This window comes from Doryrhamphus excisus, chromosome 4 (assembly GCF_030265055.1).
Source record: "Doryrhamphus excisus isolate RoL2022-K1 chromosome 4, RoL_Dexc_1.0, whole genome shotgun sequence".
NCBI lineage: Eukaryota > Metazoa > Chordata > Actinopteri > Syngnathiformes > Syngnathidae > Doryrhamphus > Doryrhamphus excisus.
This window is the reverse complement of record NC_080469.1, coordinates 49,537-75,166: the sequence shown is the minus strand read 5'-3', so window position 1 is coordinate 75,166 and position 25,630 is coordinate 49,537. Positions and strand designations below refer to the sequence as shown.

The following is a 25,630-nucleotide window of genomic DNA, read 5'->3' as shown; positions in this document are numbered from 1 at the left end:
TCAAGTAGGAAAACAAGAACTTGAACAAATATTGTTGAATTATTAGAACACGTGTATGACCATTGTTATACATAAAGTTGTCATTTAACGACAATACATTTGGAATAGCAACACATAACAAGCCCAGAGGATTTTTAATGACGGGGTCTTTTGTGACCTCTTGGATGTCATTTAGGTCGGCCGGCCCCTCCCTCTGTCATTGACTAATATTTACATTTGTTTGATGATCCCAAACATTTAAGTATGACAAACATGCACAAAAACGACTTTTTTACACTACTGTCATTTTTGTATTTCTTGCGCTCCTCTAGGTCCAGCTGTCGTGCTGAGCCCCAAACGTCTCCGTCTGTCAAGGAGGGGCACCCTATCTACCCCAGCAAGGAGTCTGAAGCGGAAGCAATGTCAGGGTACTACACCGCAACTTCCCCGTATGACGACACGGAACTGTAGGGTTAGCGTGCAGCCACTGTGCCTCTCCCAAAGCTGCTCCAGGCGGTGTCTTTGTACACCTAGCATTCCTTCACGTACGGCACATTGGCTGCTACAACTCTTTTTTCTACGGAACCAACACTGTCTTCACTTTCTTTTTGGCAGATGTCAACGTATGTACCGTACCGCCATAAGCTTCATAGCCAAAACTGATTATTCAGGAACCACTTCTTTTCTTGCCTATGCAACTCTTCAGTTTTTGCACAGCAACGGAGCTTTGCCACAAATTTTGCCCTCACAAAAAAACCTCAGCAACTTTTACAAGAGCTTGATCATCACAATCTCCTTTGAAGCTACTGCAATTGCTAATAACTATCAACAGAGATATATATTATTACTTACTATTGCTTACTATATCATGTATACTGGATATATACAGTGGATCCCCGCTATTCGCAGGGGCTGTGTTCCCGGACCACCCGTGAATGTTGAGTAATTGAGACGTCCGTGAAAATCTTTTTTTTTGACACTGAAACCAAGCCCGGGCTATATCTATAGCTTAACAATATGTCATATACATACTTAATATTTGCTTGAGGGGGTGCTGCCTGTTTGCAATCGGTTAGCTTGATATTTCCACCCATACTCACGCCACACAATCCATCAGGAGCTCATCAAAACAAACTGCAGCACAGAGGCTATGCGGGTATCCAATAAGCGCTTACACACACTCGTATATACGCTCATATATATGCCAAACAATTACTTGTTAATGAACTCGCTTGTTGTCAATCCGTGTATCATTCGCTACTTGAAATCAACACTGAAAAAAGCTCTTGTTCCAGGATCTGTTTTTCAAACTAAAGCAAAAAAATACACAATACAGTTGCTTAGGATCTGTGGGGGGAGGCGGGGCTGCTGGCATACACACAGGCTCATGTGGCTTTGTGAGGACCAATGCAAGGTAACGCAGAAATAAGTAGAAATTAGGCGGGAAAAAGACGATGCCACACCCCAAGTGGGAATATTTGGCCTTTGAGTGAGCCAATCAATTCACAGCAGCCAGCAACAAACGAAGAACTAAACGTTATTCGCTGTTGTTTAGCTTTAGCATGTTGGCCACGCAGCCAGGAGATCTGGACGACCGGGGCTCGAATCTCCGTTTGGGCATATCTGGTTTCCAAACACATGTTTCTAAATTGCCATTCACCCCGAGTGTGGATGTCTATACGCGCCCCGCCATCGGCCCAGGCTGGACCCTGCTGTAGCCATCCCGAGTGAGGATGGACGGATGGGTTGAAATGGGGACAGAAATGAAGGAATGATACAGGGATTGGCGTACCTTACGCCTGAAGGTAGGGTCAACGAGATGGATTCTCTACCAGTAAGCAGCCCAACTACGGACATTCTAAGCACAAAATGGCGACTATGTGAGGATCCACTGTATATCCTTATATCAATCACACTTATATGAAAAATCAAGTGTTTATACTCTATCATGTCTTTGCATTCCTTCCTTCACGACAACGCCTGTGCATACGTACGCACACATATATATATATATATACAGTATATTCATTGGACACAACACCCAGCGCTGGTCCCAATGGGAGGGTTGTGTCATGAGGGGCATTTGGTGTAAACAGTCACATGGTACAGTATATACAGTACATATATATACACACACTGGAATTGATGGAAATGTTTGAAGTGCCTTTTCTTTTGCTAGTCCCTTGAGGTTTGGGTTGTCCTTCCTTCCTCCGCCGCCACCCAACATCACCCAAACCTTTGCTGCTGTCTGCCGTCAGGCTCTCAAGGAAACCAGGGAATCCTTCATCACTTTGACAGTACTTTCTCCTTCAGCCAACACGCAACAGCAGTATTATCGTGACACCGGACCTGCTCACGTCAGCATCTGAACGAGCATTCTTACCCCCCCAGCTATACTGTACATGTCTTGGGGAATCGAAGGATGATCTATAATGTCACTTGACACTTAATGGTCCGCTGCCATTTTGGTAGTCTGAGCAAAGTCAAGTCAAATGTTGGGGTGACCAGACCAGACCAATTTACTCTTTTTCTTTTATTTGTCATGTTGCTGGACTTGACTTCACACGGTGCACAACGTGCCATACACTGTTACTACCGTTACTACGTGTTACTACTGTTACTACGTGTTATATGCACGTCAGACCACGGTTACAGTATTTCTGTCCTACTACACAAGCCCTTTAGAAAAGTAGATATTTGCTCCTTCTTACAGGTTGGTATTTCAACCTTGGCTCTGGTATTGTCACAGAGAAGCAAATAATAAATGATGCCTCCTTTGAGATGTGTGAGCTTTGCTGCCAGGACTTCAGCTCTCCCAAATGTGTTGGGAAGGTGCATTGAGCATTCCCTAATAATACGATGTCAGGAAGTGCTTGTCGGGCACTGGTCCTTTATCAGCCGTTCACCTGATTTTTCATAATTGTTCAGGTATTTACACATTTGTTGGCAACAAATCCTCAATCTGAAGACTTAAAAACATACAGTGGAACCTTGATTAGCCTACGCCATTACTAGCATGTTTTTCAGTTAAAGTTGAAAATTTACGCCACAATTTTGCCTTTGTTTGCATATATTTGTTTGTCATTTGTGTTGCTGCGCTGCATGAATCCAACTGTGTTCCTAGCGTATCACAAAACATCCTTGATAGATCCATGAAGCTTGCTAACGCAGTCGTCCCTCCTTTAGCACAGTTAATGGGTCTGGATCCGACCGCAATAAACGAGTTTCCACAATACAGGATTCAGTGTTCATAAATTGAATATTTTTGGAGTTAGTTGTTTAGCTGTTAGCTGTTTATCACTGTTTTTTTTTTACATTATAAGAGCCCTGTAGACTTTAAGAAACACGCCAAAAGTCACTGTTTAACTGCTATTATCATCATGTACATTACATTGTGCAACTCTTAAGCTGCAGGGACTCGAGACGGCCGCCAGTGAGCAAGCTAGCAAGCAGAATACTACATATTGCTCACATTTGAATATGGTTAGAGTAAAATAATGGACCACAGTCTGCCAAAAAAAAAAAAGATATCATTCATTTCTGACAAAATGCCACAAAGCGAGGGATGACTGTACAGTGGAACCTGGGTTAGCGTACGCCTCAGTTAGCATGTTTTTCAGTCAAATATGTAGGCCAGTATTTTTTCTGGTTAGCATCTTATGTTGTTTACACACTGTGAGTCCACCTGAGTTTGTAATGTATTTTATCAGAAAACATCCATGATAGCATCCTATTAGCTCGTCTCAAACAACAAGTTTAGTTTTAGAGTTTTACAATTACAGTTTTACATGCATAAAGGATTGATAAACACATATTTCTGTGTATTTGGTGTTGTGTAGCAATCGTTCTCTCAGGAAGTCTGCACATGTTGCAAAACAATCCACCGTTTCACCCCCATGAACACTTCTGTGGTCACCAATGGTAAGAAACCATCTGCCTTGAGCAGCTGAATGGAGACAGGAGGTCATATCTGTATCAGCAACATACATGATTGTGTTATAAGTTGATATGTGAAATGGATTTTGCCTCCATGATGGCGTGTATACCGGATCTGCAGGAACTAACGATATGGAGAAGACTTTTCATCCAGAATCAGTGCCCTGACAGTTCCAGGAGAGCAGTGGTGAAAAAGATCCACTGTGGCAACAGGAATAAGCTGAAAGAAACAAACAGAAAATAATGACTGTAGTGTCACATATAAATAAACATTTTACTACTTTCATTATCAAAGTTGTTCTATAGATTTAGGCGTATTATAGGGAACATCCCCTGTCTAAGAAGGAGAATATAGACTTAGTGGGAAGACAGTGCAGCAGGATGTCCGAAACTGGAAGAAGAACACTGGAAGAACATCCACACCAGCAGAGATCTGGTTTCAGCTGCAGGTAACATTTCCTCAGCCCTGAGCACGTTGACGTGCTCGTCTTCCTTCATGGCAGTCAAAGGTTTCCATGTCATGAGCGAGACGGAAAAAGAGCTTTGGTGATTGGTCACAATGATTTACAGATTTACAGCGCTGACACAAGAAATGTGTGAAACTTCCTGTATGGACTCGCTTTCAAAAACTTGTAGCTGCCACATGCACGATATAAATGCATCAAGGTTTTGTGTTTTACTTCATGGTATATCGTGTACTTACTAGAAATATCTATTTGTGTTTGCAATTGCCATTATGTCAATGTTTCTTGCACAGTATGAAAACATGAAACCAGTTGCTCTTTCATTAAGTAAAGGCTGTTTCTTTTCCTCTATGATTTATCTTATTATTCAATTAATCAAAGCAATTTTCAGGAGAGGGCCTGCACTGTGGACTAGTGGTTAGTATGTTGGCCTAACGGACAGCAGATTGTGGGTTTGTATCTCCTCCTGCTTCCTCCCAAGTCCCAACACTATGCATGCAAGGTCAACTGGAGACTCTAAATTGTCCATAGGTATCAATGTTTCATTCATTTTCATCAATGACTGTGAATGGTTGTCTGTCTATGAACGCCCTGCCATTGACAGCTGTGATTGGCTCCAGCATATCCTGAACCATCGTGTGGGCAAGAGGTATAGTAAAATGGATGAATGGATATTCAGTAAAATACTTGGATAACTAATAACTAGCCCTAACTAACCTTCCTTTCGCATTCCTTTTTGCAACCTTAAACGTTATTTCACGAGCACACCTGTCCTAACCCTGCACTGCAATTTTTCCTTGAGGTCCGCTAACTTGGAAGTTTCACGCTCCCGTCTTGCGAGCTCGGCTTCTAAAACCTGTAGCTCATCCTCCGTATATTCAGGCTGAAGAAGACAAGATTCTTGATACTTATTTGTCCAAAAGTTGTCAGTCTGCCATGATGAGTAGTGACAATCAGACAGGTGCTTGACGCGCTGCTTTTGTTCACGGAAAGTAGCACTAGATGTGAAATCAATGGGCCCAGGAAAGAAATTCCGGTACTGCTTAAAATTACGGCTGTCCAATATTGGCTTTTTTGCTGAAAACTTATATACCGATATTGTCCAACTCTCAATTTCCCATACTGACATTAGCAGATAATGTGGTGAAATGAACACAGGTGTGTTGTATATAGCATTTTTTTTTAAATATCGGTTTCATGATGTGATACCGCTATCAACCGATATTGCATTATTATGCTGATATTGGGCAGATAATTATCATTATTCCCCCAACTCCCCCCAAAAAGTGTTGATTTCCTGTTTTCCCATGAATACTGTGTGTTTTCTGACCCCTTTGCCTTGCAAATGTAGTGAAAAGTACCCAGGTTCTGTCTTTATTTCGGGCATTCTGTTTCCTAGTTAGGATTAATTTATTTAGGCCGATCTAGCTACATATATGTATCAATGTGATAATATCATAAATCATGTATATAGTAGATAATCTAGCTGGCTAGCTGGCTCGCGCTTGCTGACGTTTTTTAATGAATCATCTGCGCAGGCGTATAGACGACATTTCCGGGTACGACATGTAATACGAATACGCTGACCTCCTCAATCGTCGGTAGAAAATACGAAACCAATGATTCCCATATGCCCCGTTGTATCCTTCACCTATGGTAAGCGGCGCGAATGTGTCAATATTTACCGATTCTACTTCTGTAGACACTATCAAAACAACTGTTCGCCGTTTCAGAGTTCCGCCTAGCTCGATGCTAACAGTTAGCTTAGCGTAACCCTGTATGTTTGTCCTCCGCAGTGCCCAGCCGGCTTGGTGAAGATGCCAAAATGGCTACCGGCAATTACTTTGGATTTACACACGGCGCTGCCGCACAATATAGGTAAGGGGACCACCGGCGCTTACGTTGTGTCGGACAGCACACGGCATATTGTCTCGGTCGTCGCCGATTGTACGCTTTGCCACAGTAATACGCCAACGAGATGCTTTGCACTGCTGTTATTGTTCGAACGGGGGGAGGGGACGGCATCCCTCTGCTGCAGTTATGAGGATGCATTCAGAGTCATTAATCCACGCTGTACGGCAGCTCTGGTGGTCATAATATATGCCCCTTCACAGTGTGGCAATAACTTTTATGGCGGCGCAATATTGTCATAACGTTGTTGTCCAAGATATCTGCAGTATACATACTTGGAATGGGCAATGGAAACATTCCTGTTTCTTCAGCTCCCCGAAAATGTCACATTACACTTGATCACAAAATAAAACATCCCATGCAGAAAGGAGAGAGAAAAGAAAATAGGAGATGAAATAAATGCAGAACGGATCACTTCACATTTGTAGTGCAATAATACAGAATGATTAAAAATAACAACGATACATAATATGAAGTCAAAAGTCCAGTCCTGTATTTTTTTCATCCTGTTAGTCTCCTAATTGAAAAAATAATCAGTAATTAGTCCACTATCAAAATAATCATTTGTGGCAGTCTTTTGATCTTCAAAATATCAGAAAAGAGGCAAAAATGTCCATCACCATTTTGCTCAGTCAGTCAGTAAGAATATCTTGTTTTGCCGAAAACACAAAGATAATGCGTCTGCTTTCATCGATGGCTAAAGAAATTAAAAATAGATTCCAGAAGCTGAAATCTCTGCATATTTTTTCATGGAATGATTATTTGAATACCAAAATAGTCGATTAATTGGATATTTGATTAATCACCAATTCATTGATTAATAGTTGCAGCTCTCTATAAACAATCTAGCCAATCAAGATTTGCAAGCATGATTGACAAGCTGCAACACATTGCCAATGTAGTCCATAAAGATGGCTGAAAGTGAACCGGTGTAGAGGGTGAAGAAGAAAACTGACCCATCATTTGGACTTGGTTGAATTTAAGATATTCGACCAGCAGTAGAAAATGATTCTCTGCAGAGTGTGTGGGGCAGCAACTCCTTCAAAGTGTGGAACACTTGCCCATTTGCTTTATCACTTCAAAATGAAACCAGTATTGGTGGCAACATGACCCGATCATCATTATTATTATCAAGCCAGTGTCAGCAAAAAACGGTATAACATGACACGGGCCTGCATCTAAAATCTCCGATTATGGCATTCTTGACATAAGCAATTGATTCCAAACTCTGCCACAGCTGGATAGAGCCCACGTGGTCACAACAGCAGCGTGTGCTAGTGATGTCAGTCATTTGGCAGTATACATATACTATCATGTTGATTCATTGATCATACTGTTTATAATTTATATCATCTGCAATAACCATACTCTACTCTAGTCACTTCACTGCAATACTGTACATATTACTGTTATTATATATTGTCATATCCATACTGTTTATAATCTGTATAATCTACAATAGCCATATTATAGTCATTTATACCCCTGTACATATTCTCACTGTATCATAGTCATAGCCTGTATAGTTTTATTTACATAGATCTGTCCATACTTACTACTAATGTACTTATAAAATTGCACTTCTGGTTGGATGCTAACTGCATTTTGTTGCCCTGTACCAGTGACATGAGCAATAACAATAAAGTTGAATCTAATCTAATCTAATAAGTTTGAAAAAGATGTCCAACTGAGTGAAACTTTTCACTCACAAGTTTTGATATGAACTGAAACGATTAAATAAATTTAAATCGATTCATTAACTTTTTAGCCAAAAATTCAACCAGCATGCCTGGTGTCATGTCTGCTTCAATAAAACAAGAGTTTCATTAAAAAAATATCTTCCATATGCAGTTGGAATGACATGGATGACTACATCTTCCTCATCACAAACACAGGCATTACAGATTGTTGAAGTGAGTAGCAGTGTGTGCAGAAGCTGACGTCTCATTAGAGAAGTTAGCCATTTGGTTACCAGTAAGTAAATGTGCTTTACCATTTGAGACAAGTGTATTCCATTATATGGCTCCATGAACCTTTTATACAAGACATTTTTTTATATCGTCATACCATGATACATCCCAAAAATATTGTGATATATGCTAAGGTCTATATCACTCATCCGGAGTCTTTACTGTGTTAACAGAATTTGGAATTGGTCAATAAAAACAGCATTCACTGCAGGATTTAATGCAGAATCTTGTGTGAATTGACATAATGGGAATGAAATGTTGTCAGGGGAAGGAACATTCATGTGGGGAAGTATTTACTCGGCGGACAGCTCAACCGCCGTGTAGTGTCATTACAAATTAAACTAAACTGCCTCAAAATTTGTTGGAACCTCCTTAGTTTAGCTTTCTCGTTCCGTCGCATGAGTGTGCGACACACACACACCCACGTATTTGCAAATTTCCCCACTGAAGGACGAATAAAGGCATATCTTATTTTCACTGCATTTTGTTTTGCCGCTTTAATATAAGCAGTGTTTTACAATGCCCGATGACAACTTATTTTTCTTAGTCAAAAAAGACGAGAAGCATGTTTATTCTTACACCGAGCTGCTCTTACAGACATTCTCAAAACACACAGAACATACTTCAGGCCTTCAAAATAAGAGTGCCATTTTCCCCGTGTCGTCGACCTGTGCAAACAAAACGAGAGTGTCGTGAAAAATATCTTCCATATGCAGTTGGAATTGCATCAGTGACTATATCTTCCTTCATCACAAGCACGTGCATTATGGTTTATCAAAGATTTTGTCGCAATATGTGCACAGACATCCTATTATGACGCGCATGTAATTCCACTTTGACTTAAGTTTAGATGAGCCGGGCACAGCAAAAGGCGACCGACTTGCATGCATCCTTTCTTCTTCTATGGTATGATGTATCGTGTGTTGGGCTGCAGCTATCGAATATTTTAGTAATTGAGTATTCCACCGAAATTTTTGTCGATTAGTCGAGTAATCGGATAAAATATATTTTTCCTTGTTTAAAGAGAAATAATAAAGTGACAAGAAAAAAATAAAAGATTTGACAAAGTAATGAAGGAGCAATTAGTTTAATTATTTAGATAATGGAGTGTTTTATTTCTTAAATGGACATAGTGTAAGTGCTGAAATGAAGGCGAGACATCAAAAACCTCAGTCAGGCAATAATAAAGTCCATGATAAATAGACATGATCACAATGGTGTTCATGGCGCGAACGACGTAACCAAACAAGTCATTTTTAAACACAACACAGCGGCTTCAAACACGACGAGTGGAAATGGTGAAAGGTGTATGTATCTTACCGCAGAGTTGTTTTATCCATCAGCACACCAGCAAAAGCTGGGATTTCATTGTTGACGCACAGCGGCAAGCGGCAACTGAGACAGCAACTGCTAAGCGTGGCATTAAACTGATACATGTCACGGTGTTCCAATTGCCACATTTATTATTTTCCTTGTCCTTCGTTGTCTTGACACTTTTTCTAGCCGACGTAAGCGATTATTCGAAACGTGGAAAACCCCCTCGACTACTTTTTGTACTCGAGGTATTGAAATGATTTGAATAATCGTTGCAGCCCTAATCGTGTGGTTCGGTCTGCGTGTCTGTTGACAGCTCCACAGTAGGTGTGCCTTGTGTATTACATCTCTTTCACTCCATGAGCTGTTCCTTTCTGGATGCAATTATTTACTAATTCGGGATAATGTGGACACAATTTTATTTTTTCAACTCACCCAAAAAAATCTCAGGACTTTTCCGGTATGGACAGGGCTTAAGTTGTTTTGTAGGCAACAAAAGCCAGTATCTTAGGGGTGAGTGGTACTGCCAGTTAGTAGTGTATTTAAGTAGAATTTGTTTCCTTCTGTCGGATTTTTTCTTTTTAGGTCTCCCACACAAACATGAACCCCTCTGTTCTTTACTTCCAGTCAGCAGCCAACTGCCGGGGTAGCTTACACCCATCCCACCACAGTGGCCAGTTATACAGTTCATCAAGCACCTGTGGCGGCTCACACTGTGGCAGCAGCCTATGCCCCCACAGCAGCCACCGTCGCGGTCGCGAGGCCAGCACCTGTTGCAGTGGCTGCTGCTGCTACCGCTGCAGCATACGGGGGATACCAGCCTGCTCATGCTGCTGCTGACTATGGCTATACACAGCGTCAGCCGGAGGTTCCTCCACCGCCACCTCCAGTCACCTCACAAAACTACCAGGTACTACCTAACTGTAAAACAGTTTGAAATTGTGAAGAACTATATTTTTTTTCTCCCGTGTAGTCCTCATTTTTTATTTAGATGTCTTGAAAAGGTCTTAAAAGTAGTTCCTAATCAAATTGGCAGGTACCTCATGGTGACAATACAGAATTGCTGACTTAGTGAGCAAGAATAAGAAAAGGATTCTGACTGACAGCATTTCTTTTTCAGGATTCCTACTCCTATGTCCGGTCCACAGCTACTGCAGTAACCTATGACAGCAAGCAGTACTATCAGCAGCCAACTGCAAACGCAGCAGTGGCTGCTGCTCAGCCACAACCTACTGTAGCTGAGTCCTACTACCAAACAGGTACAAGTAAACACATGCATTCATTTATTTAATAAAGGCTAAGATTATAGACAGATACCATACCAAGAAGCTTGGTCAAACAATTCAAACATGGAACGAATGCAAGCTAACGTTCCCTTTGGAGCCCCGTACAAATTCTTAATCATCTCACAGCCGCTGGGAACACAGTCACTCAGGAAGTCGTTAGTAACTAGGGCTGTCACTCGATTAAAATATTTCATTGTAATTAATCACATTTTCTTGTCCATAGAAAACTCAGAATTAATCACAAATGGAAATACGTTTTTATCTATGATAAGAAAGTTATTAAAAAGTTTTTTCTCCCCACTGTGTGTTTTAATTTTATGACATCTCAAATGACGTAAGACCCACAAATGTTCACATTTTGTTTTCCAGCCCCCAAACCAGGATATAGTCAGGGGGTAACATCATATACCCAGACTCAGCAGACCCGTCAGGTGACAGTGATCAAGCCAGCCGCTCCCAGCCCTGCAACCTCATCTTTCTCCATTTATCCTGTAACCTCCACTGTCCAGCCTGTCGCTGCTGCAGCGTCTGTGGTCCCGACATATTCGCAGAGTCCAACTTACAGCACAAATGCTGTCACCTACTCTGGTAGGTTTCTACACTACATATTAAAATTTGATTAACCAAACTCAACCTTTTCTTTGAGTTTGGTTTGTTTTGGGTTTCCTCTGTCACCTTTCTGTTTTCATGTTCTTGTGCTTGGTGGGTTTTGGCTCAGATTTTTGTCACATTTGCCACAGATGCTGTAAGTTCATGTGCATGCATTGATGGTCTAGGCCAGGGGTGGGCAAACTTTTTGACTCATGAGCTGCGTTGAGTTAACAAAATTGTGCGGGGGGCCAGAACATATAATTAACACACACACTATTTTACACTCTAATTTTATTTTATAAAAGTGTCATACTATGTTCTCATTTCCCTCAAACGACGAAATTTAATTTTAATTTTGATTTTTTTTTTTTTACTGAATAAGACATCATGTTAAAAGTTGAAATACTCTGAAAGTAACTGGCTGGCCGGATTCAAACGCTTGGTGGGCCGCATGTGGCCCCCGGGCCGTAGTTTGCCCACCCTTGGTCTAGGCCATTGTTCATTACCCCATTTTATTTAGACTTCTTTAATTGTCCTGGTGGATGCATTTTTTGGCATCCTTAGTGCAGGCCTCTGGGTCATCCTGCCAACCGCACAATCCAAGAAAGCATTTCTTCAATGCCATGTCCTTATCGATATTGGTTGTTTGTTGTTATACCAGAAAGTACTTCTAGAGTATTCACTTGTGTTCATATCGCTGCAAGGTTTAGGGCCGGATTGGAATGAAGTTGACTGTGAAAATGAATGCTTCCGTAGCCACATGAGGCCCCACCATCTAGCACTGATGCTATGTCATACATGAATGTAGTACAGTTGGGTGAATGAGAAAGAAAAAAGAGCCTGTTTATCTTTCTGTCAGGTGGGATGGGTCCCAAATGAAAGGTGACAATTAAATTGTAAAAATCATCTTTTATTCTAGGAACTTCATATTCAGGATATGAAGCAGCAGTATATTCAGCAGCCTCAAATTACTACCAGCAACAGCAGCAGCACCAGAAACAGGCAGTGGCAGCTGCAACCGCTGCATGGACAGGGAACACTTTCACTAAGAAACCCCCCTTTCAGAATAAGCAGCTCCGACCAAAGCAGCCACCAAAACCACCCCAGATCCACTATTGTGATGTCTGTAAGATCAGCTGTGCTGGGCCCCAGGTGAGTTGCATTTTACACTGCCAAATTATTAAACTGTATCCATTTGTATACAGCAGTGCTCAAACAGTGGGGCATGGGGGGGGGGTATACGTGTCAACTTTTTTTTTTCATACTTGAACGATGCTGGTGCCAGCATCTCCTAGAATTGTGTGTAAAGGTTATTTTAAATGGTTTGGGTGGCATGAGAGAAAATAATTTGGAACCACTGGTATGCAGTATTTTTACCCTCAAAAGTTAGTCCACCCCTCACATATCGGCAGCCAGTGCCATAAAGTCAGGGGAGGCAAGTGAGGCAGGTGCCTCAAATAATACTCGCAGCATAGAGATGTGGTGTTGATCAATTTCTTTTGTAGACTTACAAGGAGCACCTGGAAGGCCAGAAGCACAAGAAGAAGGAAGCGGCACTGAAGGTTTCGCAGAGTACGAACAGCAGCAGTGGTAGCAGTGCTGGGTTATTGGCCCGAAGTTCTCAAAATCAACTTCGCTGTGAGCTTTGTGATGTTTCCTGCACCGGCGCAGATGCTTATGCTGCCCATATCCGTGGAGCCAAACATCAGAAGGTATGGGTATGAATTAGTGCTGTCAAACTATTCAAATTCCTTATTAGATTAATAAGTTAAATTGCTTGGCCTGTCATGATAACAATTTGCTGTAATATATGGCATAATGATGCACCATATCAATTGTCAAGTCAAAATCAATTGAAAGTCAATGTGGACATTGGCTTATGTGCATAAACGTTAGCAAGTTGTGCAGTCATCATGCAATGGAATCGCCAGTCTGGGCATTTGTGCGTGGGCCACCAAATAAAAGTACCAAAATAAACCATTGCTATGACTTACAGTATAATGATAATATAATAATGGAACATTTCTTTTAGTATGTCATCTTTCACTCTCTAAATTTGTGGAGGTGTCGTTTGTCATATGTATTTCTCACAAACAATTGGTACTGTCCCACTTTGTAGCATTTCTTGAAATTAAGGCTTTTTCTACCGTGTTAAAGAGCAGCATTTCTTTGGTGACATACTGGTTGTGAACGCACACCATGTTGCACTGTTCGGTTTGTATTTACTTTGCTGCTCAAATGTTTCAGTGCGTGTGGACTGTTGTGTACTTTTTTATTGTGGTCTTGGATGGATGAACTACACTAACTTTCCCCAGTTTGCCCCTCTCATATGTTATATAATATACATCAAATATTAGAAAAGGCTGTGTGATGTATTGCAGTCCAACACCACTAAAATCACAAACATAACCATGACACTTCTGAAAAGTGTGAAACGATACTGGAAGGTCTTTTTAGTCTGTTGGTAAAATGTGGCTGACAAGTTTCAAACTCATGAGGCTGGCTGTGTCAAACTGACAGATATTGATCACACATGATGATGATCAACCTAAGCCAACTTATTTTTCTACAGGTTGTGAAGCTTCATACCAAACTTGGCAAGCCTATTCCTTCTACCGAACCCAGCATGGTGACTCAGATATCATCCTCCAGCTCAGCTGTCCCCAACAAAACCATCACGTCTACCTTGAACTCCTCCTCTACCAGCAGCTCTCTGGGGGTGGTTTCCTCCTCCACTGCTTCATCCAGCACCTCCTACCTAAAACCTGTCAACCTAGTCAGCAGTGGCGTAATGGGTGTCAAGAACCCATTAGCCAGCAATTTGTCCCCTGCCAACGCTGGCACAGCTGGAAAGAAAGTCAACACACCCAAGATCAATTTTGTTGGTCAGTATTAATTAAATAATTAAGTGTTCTTAAAAAAATATTTGGTGGTCTATAGAAATAACCAAAGATTGCCCTTGATTGACTGGCAACCAGTCCAGGGTGTGCACTGCCTCTCGTCCGAAGTCAGCTGGGATAGGCCCCAACATACCTACGGCCCTAGTGACAATAAGAGATGCATACATACTGGACAGGGGCGCGAGTCTGTCACTGGCTTCACAAGAATGTTTTATTAGTAAATATCTTAAACGTTTTTTAACAGTGCGGAGGAGGTGCTTATGCAATGTCTTGATGTGTGAATGCAGGTGGAAATAAATTGCATACTACAGCAAAGCATGAAGAGGGCAGAGTGGAGAATCCCAAGATTGTTATGGCCACCTCAGGTGCTCTGGATGCAAAAACCGAAGTTTCTGATTCTCTGACCACATCAGCACTCGCTGCACTGCAGAGTGACGTCCAGCCTGTTGGCCATGACTACGTTGAGGAGGTCTGTCTCAGTCCAACTGTGCATGGACAGTTCTCAGTTCATTAAGAATGAATTGCAACAGCTATTTTAACACGTGACTCTCATTTCTAGGTCCGAAATGATGAAGGCAAAGTCATCCGCTTCCATTGCAAGCTTTGTGAATGTAGTTTCAACGATCCCAATGCAAAGGAAATGCACCTGAAGGGACGTCGACATCGCCTGCAGTACAAGGTTTGATGTTTTGTTTTTTTTTTTAGTTCTTGAGTCATATCTGGAATTTAAAGGGCTCAAGCCAAAAATGAGTATGCGGATCAAAAAGATTCACTGTGGCGACTCCGTAATCATGAAAAAGCTGAAAGGAAAAACAAACTCCTAAATTTCCAAAATCCTATTGATTGTAAATCACAACAAATTTTTTTTTAAACGTCCAAAACCCTAATCAATCAATATTTATCCATTTTATTTCCCAAATGACCTTTTTTTCAACTTTTAAGCACAAAAGCAACTTTTAAGGATGTTCTTTTGCTCTCCTTTATATTTTTACTTTCAGATGACTAAAAACAGACAAGGTACAAAATACTACAAAGCAAAAAAGGTGTTGTAAATACGATTTTAACAATTAAGAAAATTACTATTCCCATAAGTTTGGCAACAGCCCATTTATTATAGTCGCTAACAAGTTCATACCGCCATGTCAGATTCAGAAGCACCAACACTTGTAAATGAATGCGAACATTTATGTATTTTGGTTTACAACTAGAAAAAGGTGAACCCGGACCTGCAGGTAGAGGTGAAGCCAAGTATTCGAGCACGCAAGATTCAAGAAGAAAAGATGAGAAAACAGATGCAGAAAGAGGAATACTGGAGAAGACGAGAAGAAGAGGAGCGTTGGAGAATGGAAATGCGGTATGGTTGTTGTGATGACTTCTTAATTGTGGAAAGATTACATTTACAATAGACAAGAAGTATAAATGTTGACTTTCTGCTGACTTTAGGTATTGGTAGCCACCAGCAATTACAATGCACATTAAAGCGCAAAGCAGTTCAGCAAACATGAGTAAAAAGAAAAACCTTTTTCCTCAAAAATATAGATTGAAATGCAAAGCCTATATTAGCCTGAAACAATCAACAAATAGGCTACATCACTTAATTTGAACAATCTGTTTTGAAGGACCTAATTTATGAAAGACTATGATAGAAGAATTGGCTTCTATTTTCAGACGATACGAGGAGGGCATGTTCTGGAGACGTATGGAGGAAGAACATCATTGGGATGAGCGACGTCGCATTCCAGAAGGAGGGTATCAACAGGGTCCGCCTGGTCCTCCAGGTCTACTTGGAGTTCGACCTGGCATCCCAGGTTTACAGCCCCAGGGTCCTATGGTAAGGTCATGTCATTGTAATTGCTGGGTTAAACAGGTTTGCTGTGTAGATGAGCTGACTGGCTTATAGTCTGTCATACTAGTCATTGCTATTGCTGTTTGGCACAACATCAACTGCAGAATACAGATTCAGTAGCAAACCACTGAAGTTTTGTGATTTGCCATAAGACATGAAAAACACTATGGTTTCATCTCTTCTCTATTGCGTTGGAAGAGAGCAACACGCCACTTCGTTGAATTTAATGTTTGTGCCCCACAGCCCCCACGTCGCCCTGACTCTTCGGATGACCGCTATGTCATGACCAAGCATGCTTCCATCTACCCCTCAGAGGAAGAGCTGCAGTCTATTCAGAAAATTGTCTCTATCACAGAGCGTGCTCTCAAGCTGGTCTCGGACATAATAACAGATGAGGAGAAGGCCAAAGAAGAAGACAAAGAAAAGAAAGAACCATCTAAAGATAGGTGTGAAGTGGGTGACAGGTATGATCACAATGGCTTTCTTCTTCAAAATTTAACATTGGCCAAAAAGCACACTACAGTCACCAACCACACTGCAAAAAGGGCAAGTAGGATAATCTATAATTCTGCTCACAGGTGGTCCTTGTGCTAAATGGATGGATAGATAGATGCTTTATTCATCTCCAACATCTCCAACATCTCCAAATTCACATTTCCAGCAGCTCTGCAAAAATATACAAACTTAATCATAAAATAATACAACAAAGGCAAGATTAGAAAATGGAATAAGAACAAATACATACAGACTAGATCATGTCAGATTTGTAGTGCATAATTAACTTTGTTCCTAAACTCTGATGCAAGTTGAATTTTGGTGTAGCTTGGTGATCTCAAGTCACTCACATTCTAAACAGAACATATGTTCTGTTTACTACTATACCTGATTTGTTTAGTCTGGTGCAGTTCCCACGCTGCTGTTTTTTAAAAAAATATTTCAAATGTAGAAATGTTAAATAGCTAGCATTACTTTTTTCCCTCCATGTTTACCTGTGTGAGAGAGACCTGAATAGTTTTGTGGGATCGCGTCATAAGCCGTGTACACGATGACATCCACAAACAAAATTAAACATGCACAGATTTTTCCCTTGGCTGGAAAGAGACTCGCCCTGGTGCTCGGGTTCAATTGAAAATTTGGAAGAGGTGACTTGGCCTCATGCATATGTGCAGCTCATCAATCAGATGTGATTGTTGGTTGGAGCCCGTTGTGTACAGGTTTGAACTGCAGGGACGATCACTGTTACATATCCACATCTACTTTGGAATAAATGACAACGTAATGTAATGTAATGTAATGTAAGCCAGCATCGTAGGCAGAGAAGACAAGAGCATCTGTCCATGCAGAATGAAAACCTCTACTTTCTTTTGAGATGTTTCTGTTTTTGGGGGGAGGAGGAAATTGATGCTTACAAAATGGGGGGAATACGTGTCTGTCACATCTCAATCAGCTCAGGTTGCCAAACCCTGGTTTCCCCTGCCTTCCTCGTGCTCATCCAATCACCAGTCAGAACTCGGCCAGGATGCATTCATGGTCTCAGACAAAGTTGGATTTTTTGTAACTCATTACAAAGTCATGCATATTCCCCACTCGGGTGTTAAAAAAAAAAAATTGAGCATTGCAAAGTGAGCCACAACAAAGAGGCACATGCGGCTCCGGAGCTCGGGTTGCTGACTCCTGCCCCAACGCAAATGTAAGCATGACAGACTGAAACTCTGAATGTCGTAAACCTACTTTTGATCAACCTTACCAAGTCCAGACGTTAAAATACCATCTTTATTCTTAATGGTGCTTGCTAAGTCCAGTGTTAAGAGTGGCGTGGCTACTCGTGCGCCTCACACACACATTGTATCTTGCACAGCGCACCACTCTTGAACTGGTTTGTGAGCGAATCTCTTGTTATCCACCAATATGAAGTTTCTACACGTCCGCAAACACAAAACGCTGAAACTGGAAAGGCTGTAAAGCGAGGACCACATGTATCTAGAACTAACACGTGTAATACACATATACAGATATGGAATACAGATAACAGCTGAAATCATACACAAAGGAAACAACAAACCAATATATTTTTGTGTTTTTCCTATCATTGCTTTTATCATTGATGTAAAATTATATATTTACATTCATGTTGTCATTTATAATGATCACTTCGTTTACATCTTCCTTTTGTAACATCCTAGATCCCTGAAGGGCGTGATGAGGGTGGGTGTCCTTGCCAAAGGCTTGCTTCTTCGTGGGGACAAGAATGTCAACTTAGTCCTACTCTGCTCAGAGAAGCCCACCAAGAATCTCCTCACGCGTATTGTGGAGCTCCTCCCCAAACAATTAACAGTACTGTATTTTCTATTCTCATTTTAGCTATATCTGTGCTGGCCACTGCACTTGATGTGAAGTTGATTTTCAAGCTAAAAAACTTGGAGTGTTTGGCTTAAATTAGTATATGTGGATTAAATTAAATAGAAATTTGATTAAAATGAGTAGTGAGCAGTGGAAAAGTCCAAAGAACCAAGCAACATCCTTTTATGTTGTCAACGACAGACCATCAGCTGCATTCAATCTTGATCACTAAGGAGAAGATAATAGGGCTTGGCCTTGTCAAGTTAAACAAAAACATTCTGGCACCCTCGGCATGACTTATGGTAAGATTTAGGTAACTGTGTGCATTTGAGTCAGCATATTTAATTCCGATCTTTTGAAAATGACAGACAATCCCAAAATTCATTCAAAGTTGTGCACCCACTGCTTTTTTGTGCTACCATTCCATCTTGAGAAAGATCTGTTCATAAAAATGATTTATAATCCAAGGTTAATAACAATAATAATCTGGACCTTAATACAGTTACAATACATTTCCAGTTAGCTGTACATTTCTGACTGCAACTGTCCCTACCTACAGTCATGGAGGACATAATTAGACCACCCTTTTTTTTCTTCAATTTCAATGGCCAAGAGCCCTGTTTTTGACAGTAACCATGGAACCATGGAAATGGCTATATATGAGCTCTTAAATTAAACTCTTATGGGCAATTTTAGTTGTCATTATATTTCTAAAAACAGTTGTACCTTTAGTTGTACCAGTCATTAAAATGAACAAATAAGCCGGAGAAACAAGGCTGGTCGAATAATTGTTTCCATGACTGTACTATGCAGCTGATGGAAACGACTTTGGCTTCTCAACTGCACCACATTCAGCTAACAAAACAGTATATACTTGTTTTGATCATTTTACTTATTTGCTTTCATCTTTCTAGATAGTAACGTCGGAAAAATATGATATTAAAGGCTCTGTCCAAGAAGCAGCCATCATTCTTACATCCTGCACAGAGCCAAAGATGCAAGTGACCATCACTTTGACTTCACCTGTCATCAGAGAGGAAAATGGCCTGGATGGAGGTTGGGAATGCCATCACAGCACATGTTACAACTCCTTGTCTGTACCACTGTCCTACGCAGTCATTTCCAGTTGGTTGGTTGACAGCAAGAGTTTTGTGCTGCTGGCACGCTACAAAAACGTTCAGAAAAGTATCGTGTTGGTTTGTTTAACACGAAACAATGGGCTTCTAAAATCAGCAATCGGCTCCTTCTTTCATACTTTATTGGTATCAAATTTATTAAACAAAAGACCAACAAAGAAAGTTTATTTTAATTGAAACTTTCAAATTAAGATGAAATTGCAACAGTTCCCTCTTCAACGTCTACCGCTACATACGATGTAGAGATCAATTGGAATGTAAAGTGTTAAAAGTGCCAGCAGTATTGCCCTTAGTCTTTTTGCTCTTTAACTCTTCTCAGATGCTATCCTTTTCTAGCTAAGCATGGTCAGTGTTTGCATTGTGATAAGTCTTATTTATTCCCTGGAGAAATTCTGTTTTGTTTCCTGTGTTCTCAGGGATTCTGGTTACATTTTCTAGTCGATTTGGAAGACACGTGTTTTGCTCATTTTTAGAAACTTATAGTCAAGGATTTTCTCAAAGAAATCAACTTTAGTAAAATCCGACTGTGCAAAGATATCAGGGTTGTTGTTTGGCCACCCAAGCTGTGTTCAAATCAATATTTGACTCGCAGCAGCAGAATCCCCGCCATAGCAAAGGAGAACATATTTTTCCACAGGAAACAAAGACTATTTTTGTGTACTGGTGAACAGTTAACCATGCTGCCTCTCTTGATCCAAAGTGCTCCCCTGAGTAGATAGACAACTCAAATGTGGTCACCAGCAATGTCTATATCTTTTTTTCTAATGCATCATGAATTTTTGAATTGACAATAGTCGGAAGCTGTAAGATTAAACTTTTCCTTGGGGGAGTATTGTTGAGGCTAAGGTATGAAGGCTTTGATTGATTGATTGATTGATTTGATTGATGGTGAATGTCAGTGAATTGTTGGTTGGACCAGAGTACAGCCTTTGACATACATTGACTGTCGATGTCTTATTCCAACCTACTGATGCTGGGTATGCATGCAGTGATATTCTAACCTTTTGATTGCTGCGAGTTTGATTCTCTCCTTTAGCACTCTTTGCTACTGCATTTTTGTATTTCATAGTGTTTACATGTCCAGCACAATGACCAGTTGACCTTATTTGACTACAAGAAAAGAATGTGTTCGTTACTTTGTTTAGTATGGCCCAACAGCTCCGGAAGGATTTTTGACCAAGGTTTTCCCACATCCCAAAAATGTTGCCACACCTACCATTGCCATGGGGCTTTTTATCAGGTCGTTGTCTTAATTCTTGGCCTTCCCCCCACCCCCTCCCCCACCCCCCACCTGGAAAACACATCTTTCACAGTCATCCAGAATGACAACGTACAGAAAAAGAACACATCTATTACCTGATAAAAAGGTAATTGAAAACGAGGGTCAGCCGAAATCAATGTGGACTTGCTTTCTAAATAAAGCAGCCTAAAGATCAACTTATACAAATGATTTCCCAAATATGACTTAACTAGCTAGTCAACTAGTGTTAACATTAAGGTTGGTGCAGTCACATTTTGAATGCTGCCATGTTGAAGAAAAGGGATGTTGCTTTGTAAAGATTAATTGGTATGTGTGGCAACATGTTTGTTCTTTGCCAGCCTTGCTGACCTGGTCAAACACCCATTCCCCATCAGCATTTTGACACTTCAAATTCATTTTTAGATGTAACCTTGGGTATGGTGAAAGACCCAGCGGACGTCTTGGACAGGCAAAAATGCCTTGACGCTCTGGCTGCTCTGCGCCACGCTAAGTGGTTCCAGGTTCGGAACATCATTTTACTTTATTATTGTAGCCTTATGCGATGCATTATTTGTTTAGCTTGTTTCACACATTTTAACCTTCTAATGCTGAAGAAAATGTGCACAATTTTAAGTCCAAACAAAACCATATGGAGTCATCATCTGGAAATTGGCATCACCGTATTTCCTTTTCAATGACGTACGCACTGCATTATAGTAGACAATTCCATAAGGCTGCACGATAACTTGAAGAAAATATTTTTTTATTCCACATGAATGAAATAGGGATTGAGAGAAATAAGGAAAAGCTGACTCATTTCCTGTGATAGCGTTGTGCAAAATCACAGGTCAAATATGTCAGATTTCCTGGGCTCCTTCAGTCCCTGTTCCTTCCTCTCAGGTGGATCTTATACTTTGAAATACATGTTTGTGGAATCCTGGATAAACCTTGGGTCAGGGTTTAGAAGATGACAAGAAAAGTCTTCCTTTCTTGCTCATCCTGCAAACTTTGTACTCCCTTACTAACTGTGAGGTACAAGACTACTGGGAATGGCAGCTGATGGCAAATTTTCATGGCTCATTAACGCCTTAAACCATACTCAAGCTTCCATTATACACAGTAGTTTTTGGACCTCGTAGAACTGATTTACTGTCATCATCGCACATGTTTAGCAAATAAATCTAACTTTACTGCATCACAAGGCTAGAGCCAATGGACTCCAGTCCTGTGTGATCATCATCCGGATACTGCGAGATCTCTGTCAGCGAGTCCCAACGTGGTCACCCTTCCCAGGATGGGTGAGTATCCCCTCCAAATGGAATCTATGTTTATATTCCTGTCTGCAAAGCATACTGCTAATATGAATGCGCTAGCAGCTAGGCTAATACAGTAGTGGGGAGCAGAAAGTGGAAAACAGCTTGTACCTTTTTAAAATTGTTTCCAAATTCAAGTAGAAGCCAACCGCTCTGCTGTTCTAATGTCACCTGCTGTACCGAACACTCCTTTGGGTGGGGACACTTGTTGCAGGGATGGACAAATAGCTCCTGGACAATTTGGAAAGCAGTGAAGATCCACTTGTTCTGACCTGATTTGCTCGGTTTTTCCCCGGTGTCCGACGAGGAACTAGACGGGGGTTGGCGGTAGACTTGTCCGTGTTGTGGTGGAAATGAAATATTTGGTTTGCAATTTAGATGAAATGTCTTATTACTATTGCCCTGTGTTTTAGGTATTTTCATTTGTACATTTCATGAAGGAAAGGTGCACTGCGGCAAATCCTTAATAATAATCCTTTTCTGAATGTTCCTTGATGGGCTTTTTACTCACATTTTAAAATTTGAAATCAGTATCACAAATAAACTAATCTTATTTTGAGCTGACACAAATAAACGTTTGTGTCAGTGTGAGAGGTCTCACTCGCTCACATTTTCTGAACATTTCGGAACGTTTGGGGGCAAGTTTCAGAGCTAATATGCTAGTAATAAAGAAAAGTAGTCATCCAAAAATATGCACGCTGACTGTCCGTATGCTACCAGTCTGGCCTCCACCCACCGAGACAAAGACTGCATCACAAAAGGGCTCACCTTGTTCATGCTGTTGTTCTGAACAAACATGCCAAGGTCCTGAAAGGAATGCAGTGAACTCTAATCCTGTCTGTTTGGTGGTGGAGAGATGAGGAAAACACATGAAGTTCATTTTCATTTATTGTGCGATTCATGTATTATCATCCCAGTCCTAATTGAAGTTTTCCTTTCCTGAACAAGAAGTGTTGCCACTCTTTAATCTCACTAGATCTTGTGACAGCCTTGTGTCGCAGATGCCTGCTTACTACTTCCGACTCTGCTGTCTGAGTATATTGGAAATCTGAGCTGTGCTAACTGTTCGCTCCTCAGGCCATGGAGCTGCTTGTGGAAAAGGCCATCAGCAGTGCGGCTGCCCCGCTCACCCCAGGCGATGCACTGAGGCGTGTCTTTGAATGTATTTCATCTGGGATTTTGCTCTCTGGTAAGAATATTTGACATTTTGCCATCTCAAATTGAACATGTTGACATGATGTCCAAATTTGTCTTTTCAACAAAAGTGGTTCATTTTGTGATGAGAAAATGCTTTGAGGACCATTTCTCAGTATTTTTGTTCTGTAATTGTTCATTCGGTACTTATTCCTCCAGAGCTAATTACTCTAATTACCAACCCCAATTTTCACTTTTCAACTTTCCTACTACTTTACCAAAACAACAATCACTTGCATTACAGTTTTGGGTTACAGGGACTCACTCCAAATTTCAACCCTCTCGTCACCTCTATACTCCTGTTACCCAATATACATGCCAGGATATGGCAGATGTGTATGAACATAAATTGTCTTGAACTCCTAAGTAGATGATTTGTCTTTACAGGTGGGCCTGGACTGATGGATCCCTGTGAAAAGAATGCTGTAGATACCCTAGCACCTGTGGGGGAGCAGCAGAGAGAGGATATAACCCTAAGTGCCCAAGTACAAGCTTCATTTTTGACTGTTGTGTTTGTGCTATTCGAAATGTGTATACTTGTGTATGTCGGTGATCACTCCTCCACAGCATTCTAGATGGAACTAGCTTCTTGTCTGAAGTTGACAACGTTCATTCAGACAATTTAGACTATATATATGTCCTCATATTTTGCATGTAAACCTGTAGTTTATTTTCTATAAAATGTGTTTCTGGAACGGATGAATGACATGAACCAAGGCACCAGGGTTTTGAAATGTGGCATTTCACAAGTTCATTTCCGATATAGTGAGAGGTTTTTGCAGTTCTTTGGGTTCAGTACTTTACAATTTTCACATTTTTGACAATTTGTCACATTTCAGGAGGCCCTGAATTTGTTTTAATCAGCTGTTGGTTAGTCTTAAGATACACATTCTTGAAATATGTCACTCTGGAGAACATAGCTAGAATAAGAGTTTTATTTTTAGAATTAAAATAACTAACCCCCTGTAAAAAATGTAAAAATCTACAAATAATGACACCTAATAAATAAAGCTGTACCTGTGCTGTACGTCATGTCTGGTCAAGTGGATGAAACTATGATTATAAGTTATTATAAGTTGACTGTGCCAGGCTGGCAGTGGACATAATATGGAACATACCTGAGTCTTGGTCCAATCATTTTACTTCTGTGTGTCTACAGTTTGCTCTGAGGCTGCTGGCGTTCCGTCACATCCATAAAATTTTGGGTATGGACCCTCTGCCGCAGGCTAACCCTCGCTTCAGCGTGAACAGCAGCCGCAAGCGTCGCCATGACAACAGTGATGGAGCAGACAGCTTTGAGGGTGAAGGTAAAAAGGATAAGAAGGATTATGATGTTTTATAAGTGTCACTGTGACAACCTGTAAAAAAAATACTTGGATGTATTTCCAGCGGGGTCCACCAGCGTTTGCTGGTTGCTCCAGTGATACGTTCTTTTTGTTTTGTTTTCAACTTATAGATGCATATGTGTATTGCAGCCTCACACGTGTTAAACCAAACTCTCTATCGTTTTTAGATTTCCTATGGCTGAGTTCTAACTATCGAATATATAGTGTGGTTTCTTTTTTATTATTATTTTTACCCTAGGTAGTTAAATTATTGCATTTTGTGACGTTGAGTGTTGGTGGCATTGGCTTCTTCTGCTGCTTTCCTTGGACATGGTGGAGAAAGGCAAGCAGCGATCACTGTCTCTATTCATCTGTATAGTAGCATTCCAGAGTGGACATTGTGACACATTCATCTGCTCAGTTAGCGCCTCTTTCAATTGGAATCTCCTGTCATGAAGGCAGGTGATGTTTGTCTGTGCTCTGCTATACTCAAAGAGGTAACCCAGCGTTGTCGGTAGTGAACTTGTCAGCCAAAAATGTCCTCTTATGTTCTGAAATATATTCATTCAAATGACATTGCTTGTATAATCTTCAATAGAAAGTGTTGACTTGTGGAAAGCATGGCTGTATTGATGATTGCATCCTGTTTAGTTCTGCTGCTGACTGGGGAAACCTGCCCGTTTATCTGGTCTAGGTGCTACTTTTAGTACTGGAAATAACAAATGGGAAGGGGGTGCTCTTCAATCAAACATGTTGAAATGTATGCTGCCACACGATTCTAGTAGCAGAATAAACTAACTCCCAGTTCGAAGAGCTTTGAAGTACTTCTTGAGTGGATTCTGTCATGACCTTTTTCTTTGCTTGTTGGAAGAAACGGAACGACCA

General features: G+C 40.8%; 2 protein-coding genes and 1 long non-coding RNA gene across 10 annotated transcripts in view; 2 read left to right on the top strand and 1 right to left on the bottom strand.

The window, feature by feature from the left end:
- LOC131128489 (tight junction protein ZO-2-like) overlaps nucleotides 1-3,212 on the top strand; it is a 57,291-nt gene extending 54,079 nt beyond the window's left edge. For 5 of the 7 annotated variants that reach the window (XM_058071386.1, XM_058071385.1, XM_058071387.1 and 2 more), the window contains exons 23-24: nucleotides 312-407; nucleotides 2,159-3,212. In XM_058071386.1, coding sequence (XP_057927369.1) covers nucleotides 312-407; nucleotides 2,159-2,348 — 286 coding nt within the window. In that variant the 3' untranslated portion in view covers nucleotides 2,349-3,212. Of the gene's footprint in view, nucleotides 1-311; nucleotides 462-2,158 lie in introns of those variants that run through there. The other 2 variants (XR_009129647.1, XM_058071390.1) reach the window with 2 other exon arrangements.
- A 331-nt stretch (nucleotides 3,213-3,543) lies between these two features.
- On the bottom strand, nucleotides 3,544-6,333 carry LOC131128494 (uncharacterized). The gene is made up of 3 exons (XR_009129649.1): nucleotides 6,281-6,333; nucleotides 4,026-4,135; nucleotides 3,544-3,949 (listed from the first exon to the last, which is right to left on the bottom strand). It is a non-coding gene; the product is annotated as an uncharacterized LOC131128494 (long non-coding RNA).
- On the top strand, nucleotides 5,877-25,566 carry zfr (zinc finger RNA binding protein). 2 transcript variants are annotated; one of them, XM_058071391.1, is made up of 20 exons: nucleotides 5,877-6,035; nucleotides 6,176-6,257; nucleotides 10,202-10,484; nucleotides 10,695-10,833; nucleotides 11,230-11,448; nucleotides 12,371-12,603; nucleotides 12,957-13,163; nucleotides 14,024-14,336; nucleotides 14,639-14,820; nucleotides 14,911-15,030; nucleotides 15,560-15,705; nucleotides 16,020-16,182; nucleotides 16,441-16,661; nucleotides 18,381-18,531; nucleotides 19,452-19,593; nucleotides 21,337-21,434; nucleotides 22,116-22,211; nucleotides 23,304-23,415; nucleotides 23,808-23,905; nucleotides 24,580-25,566. In XM_058071391.1, the coding sequence occupies exons 1-20, from the start codon at nucleotides 5,999-6,001 to the stop codon at nucleotides 24,760-24,762; spliced, it is 3,225 nt and encodes a 1,074-aa protein (XP_057927374.1). In that variant the 5' UTR covers nucleotides 5,877-5,998; the 3' UTR covers nucleotides 24,763-25,566. The 2 variants fall into 2 exon arrangements, 1 of the variants encoding a protein (XP_057927374.1); XR_009129648.1 differs by lacking the exons at nucleotides 21,337-21,434; nucleotides 23,808-23,905; nucleotides 24,580-25,566 and having other exon boundaries at nucleotides 23,304-23,355.
- The last annotated feature ends 64 nt before the right edge of the window (nucleotides 25,567-25,630 follow it).

Excerpts from the sequence above, each read along its gene's own strand:
- zfr (XM_058071391.1), top strand. The coding sequence starts at position 5,999 with ATGATTCCCATATGCCCCGTTGTATCCTTCACCTATG. Across the intron at positions 10,485-10,694 it reads TCACCTCACAAAACTACCAG|GATTCCTACTCCTATGTCCG; the intron begins GTACTACCTAAC and ends TTTCTTTTTCAG. Across the intron at positions 15,031-15,559 it reads GACATCGCCTGCAGTACAAG|AAAAAGGTGAACCCGGACCT; the intron begins GTTTGATGTTTT and ends GTTTACAACTAG.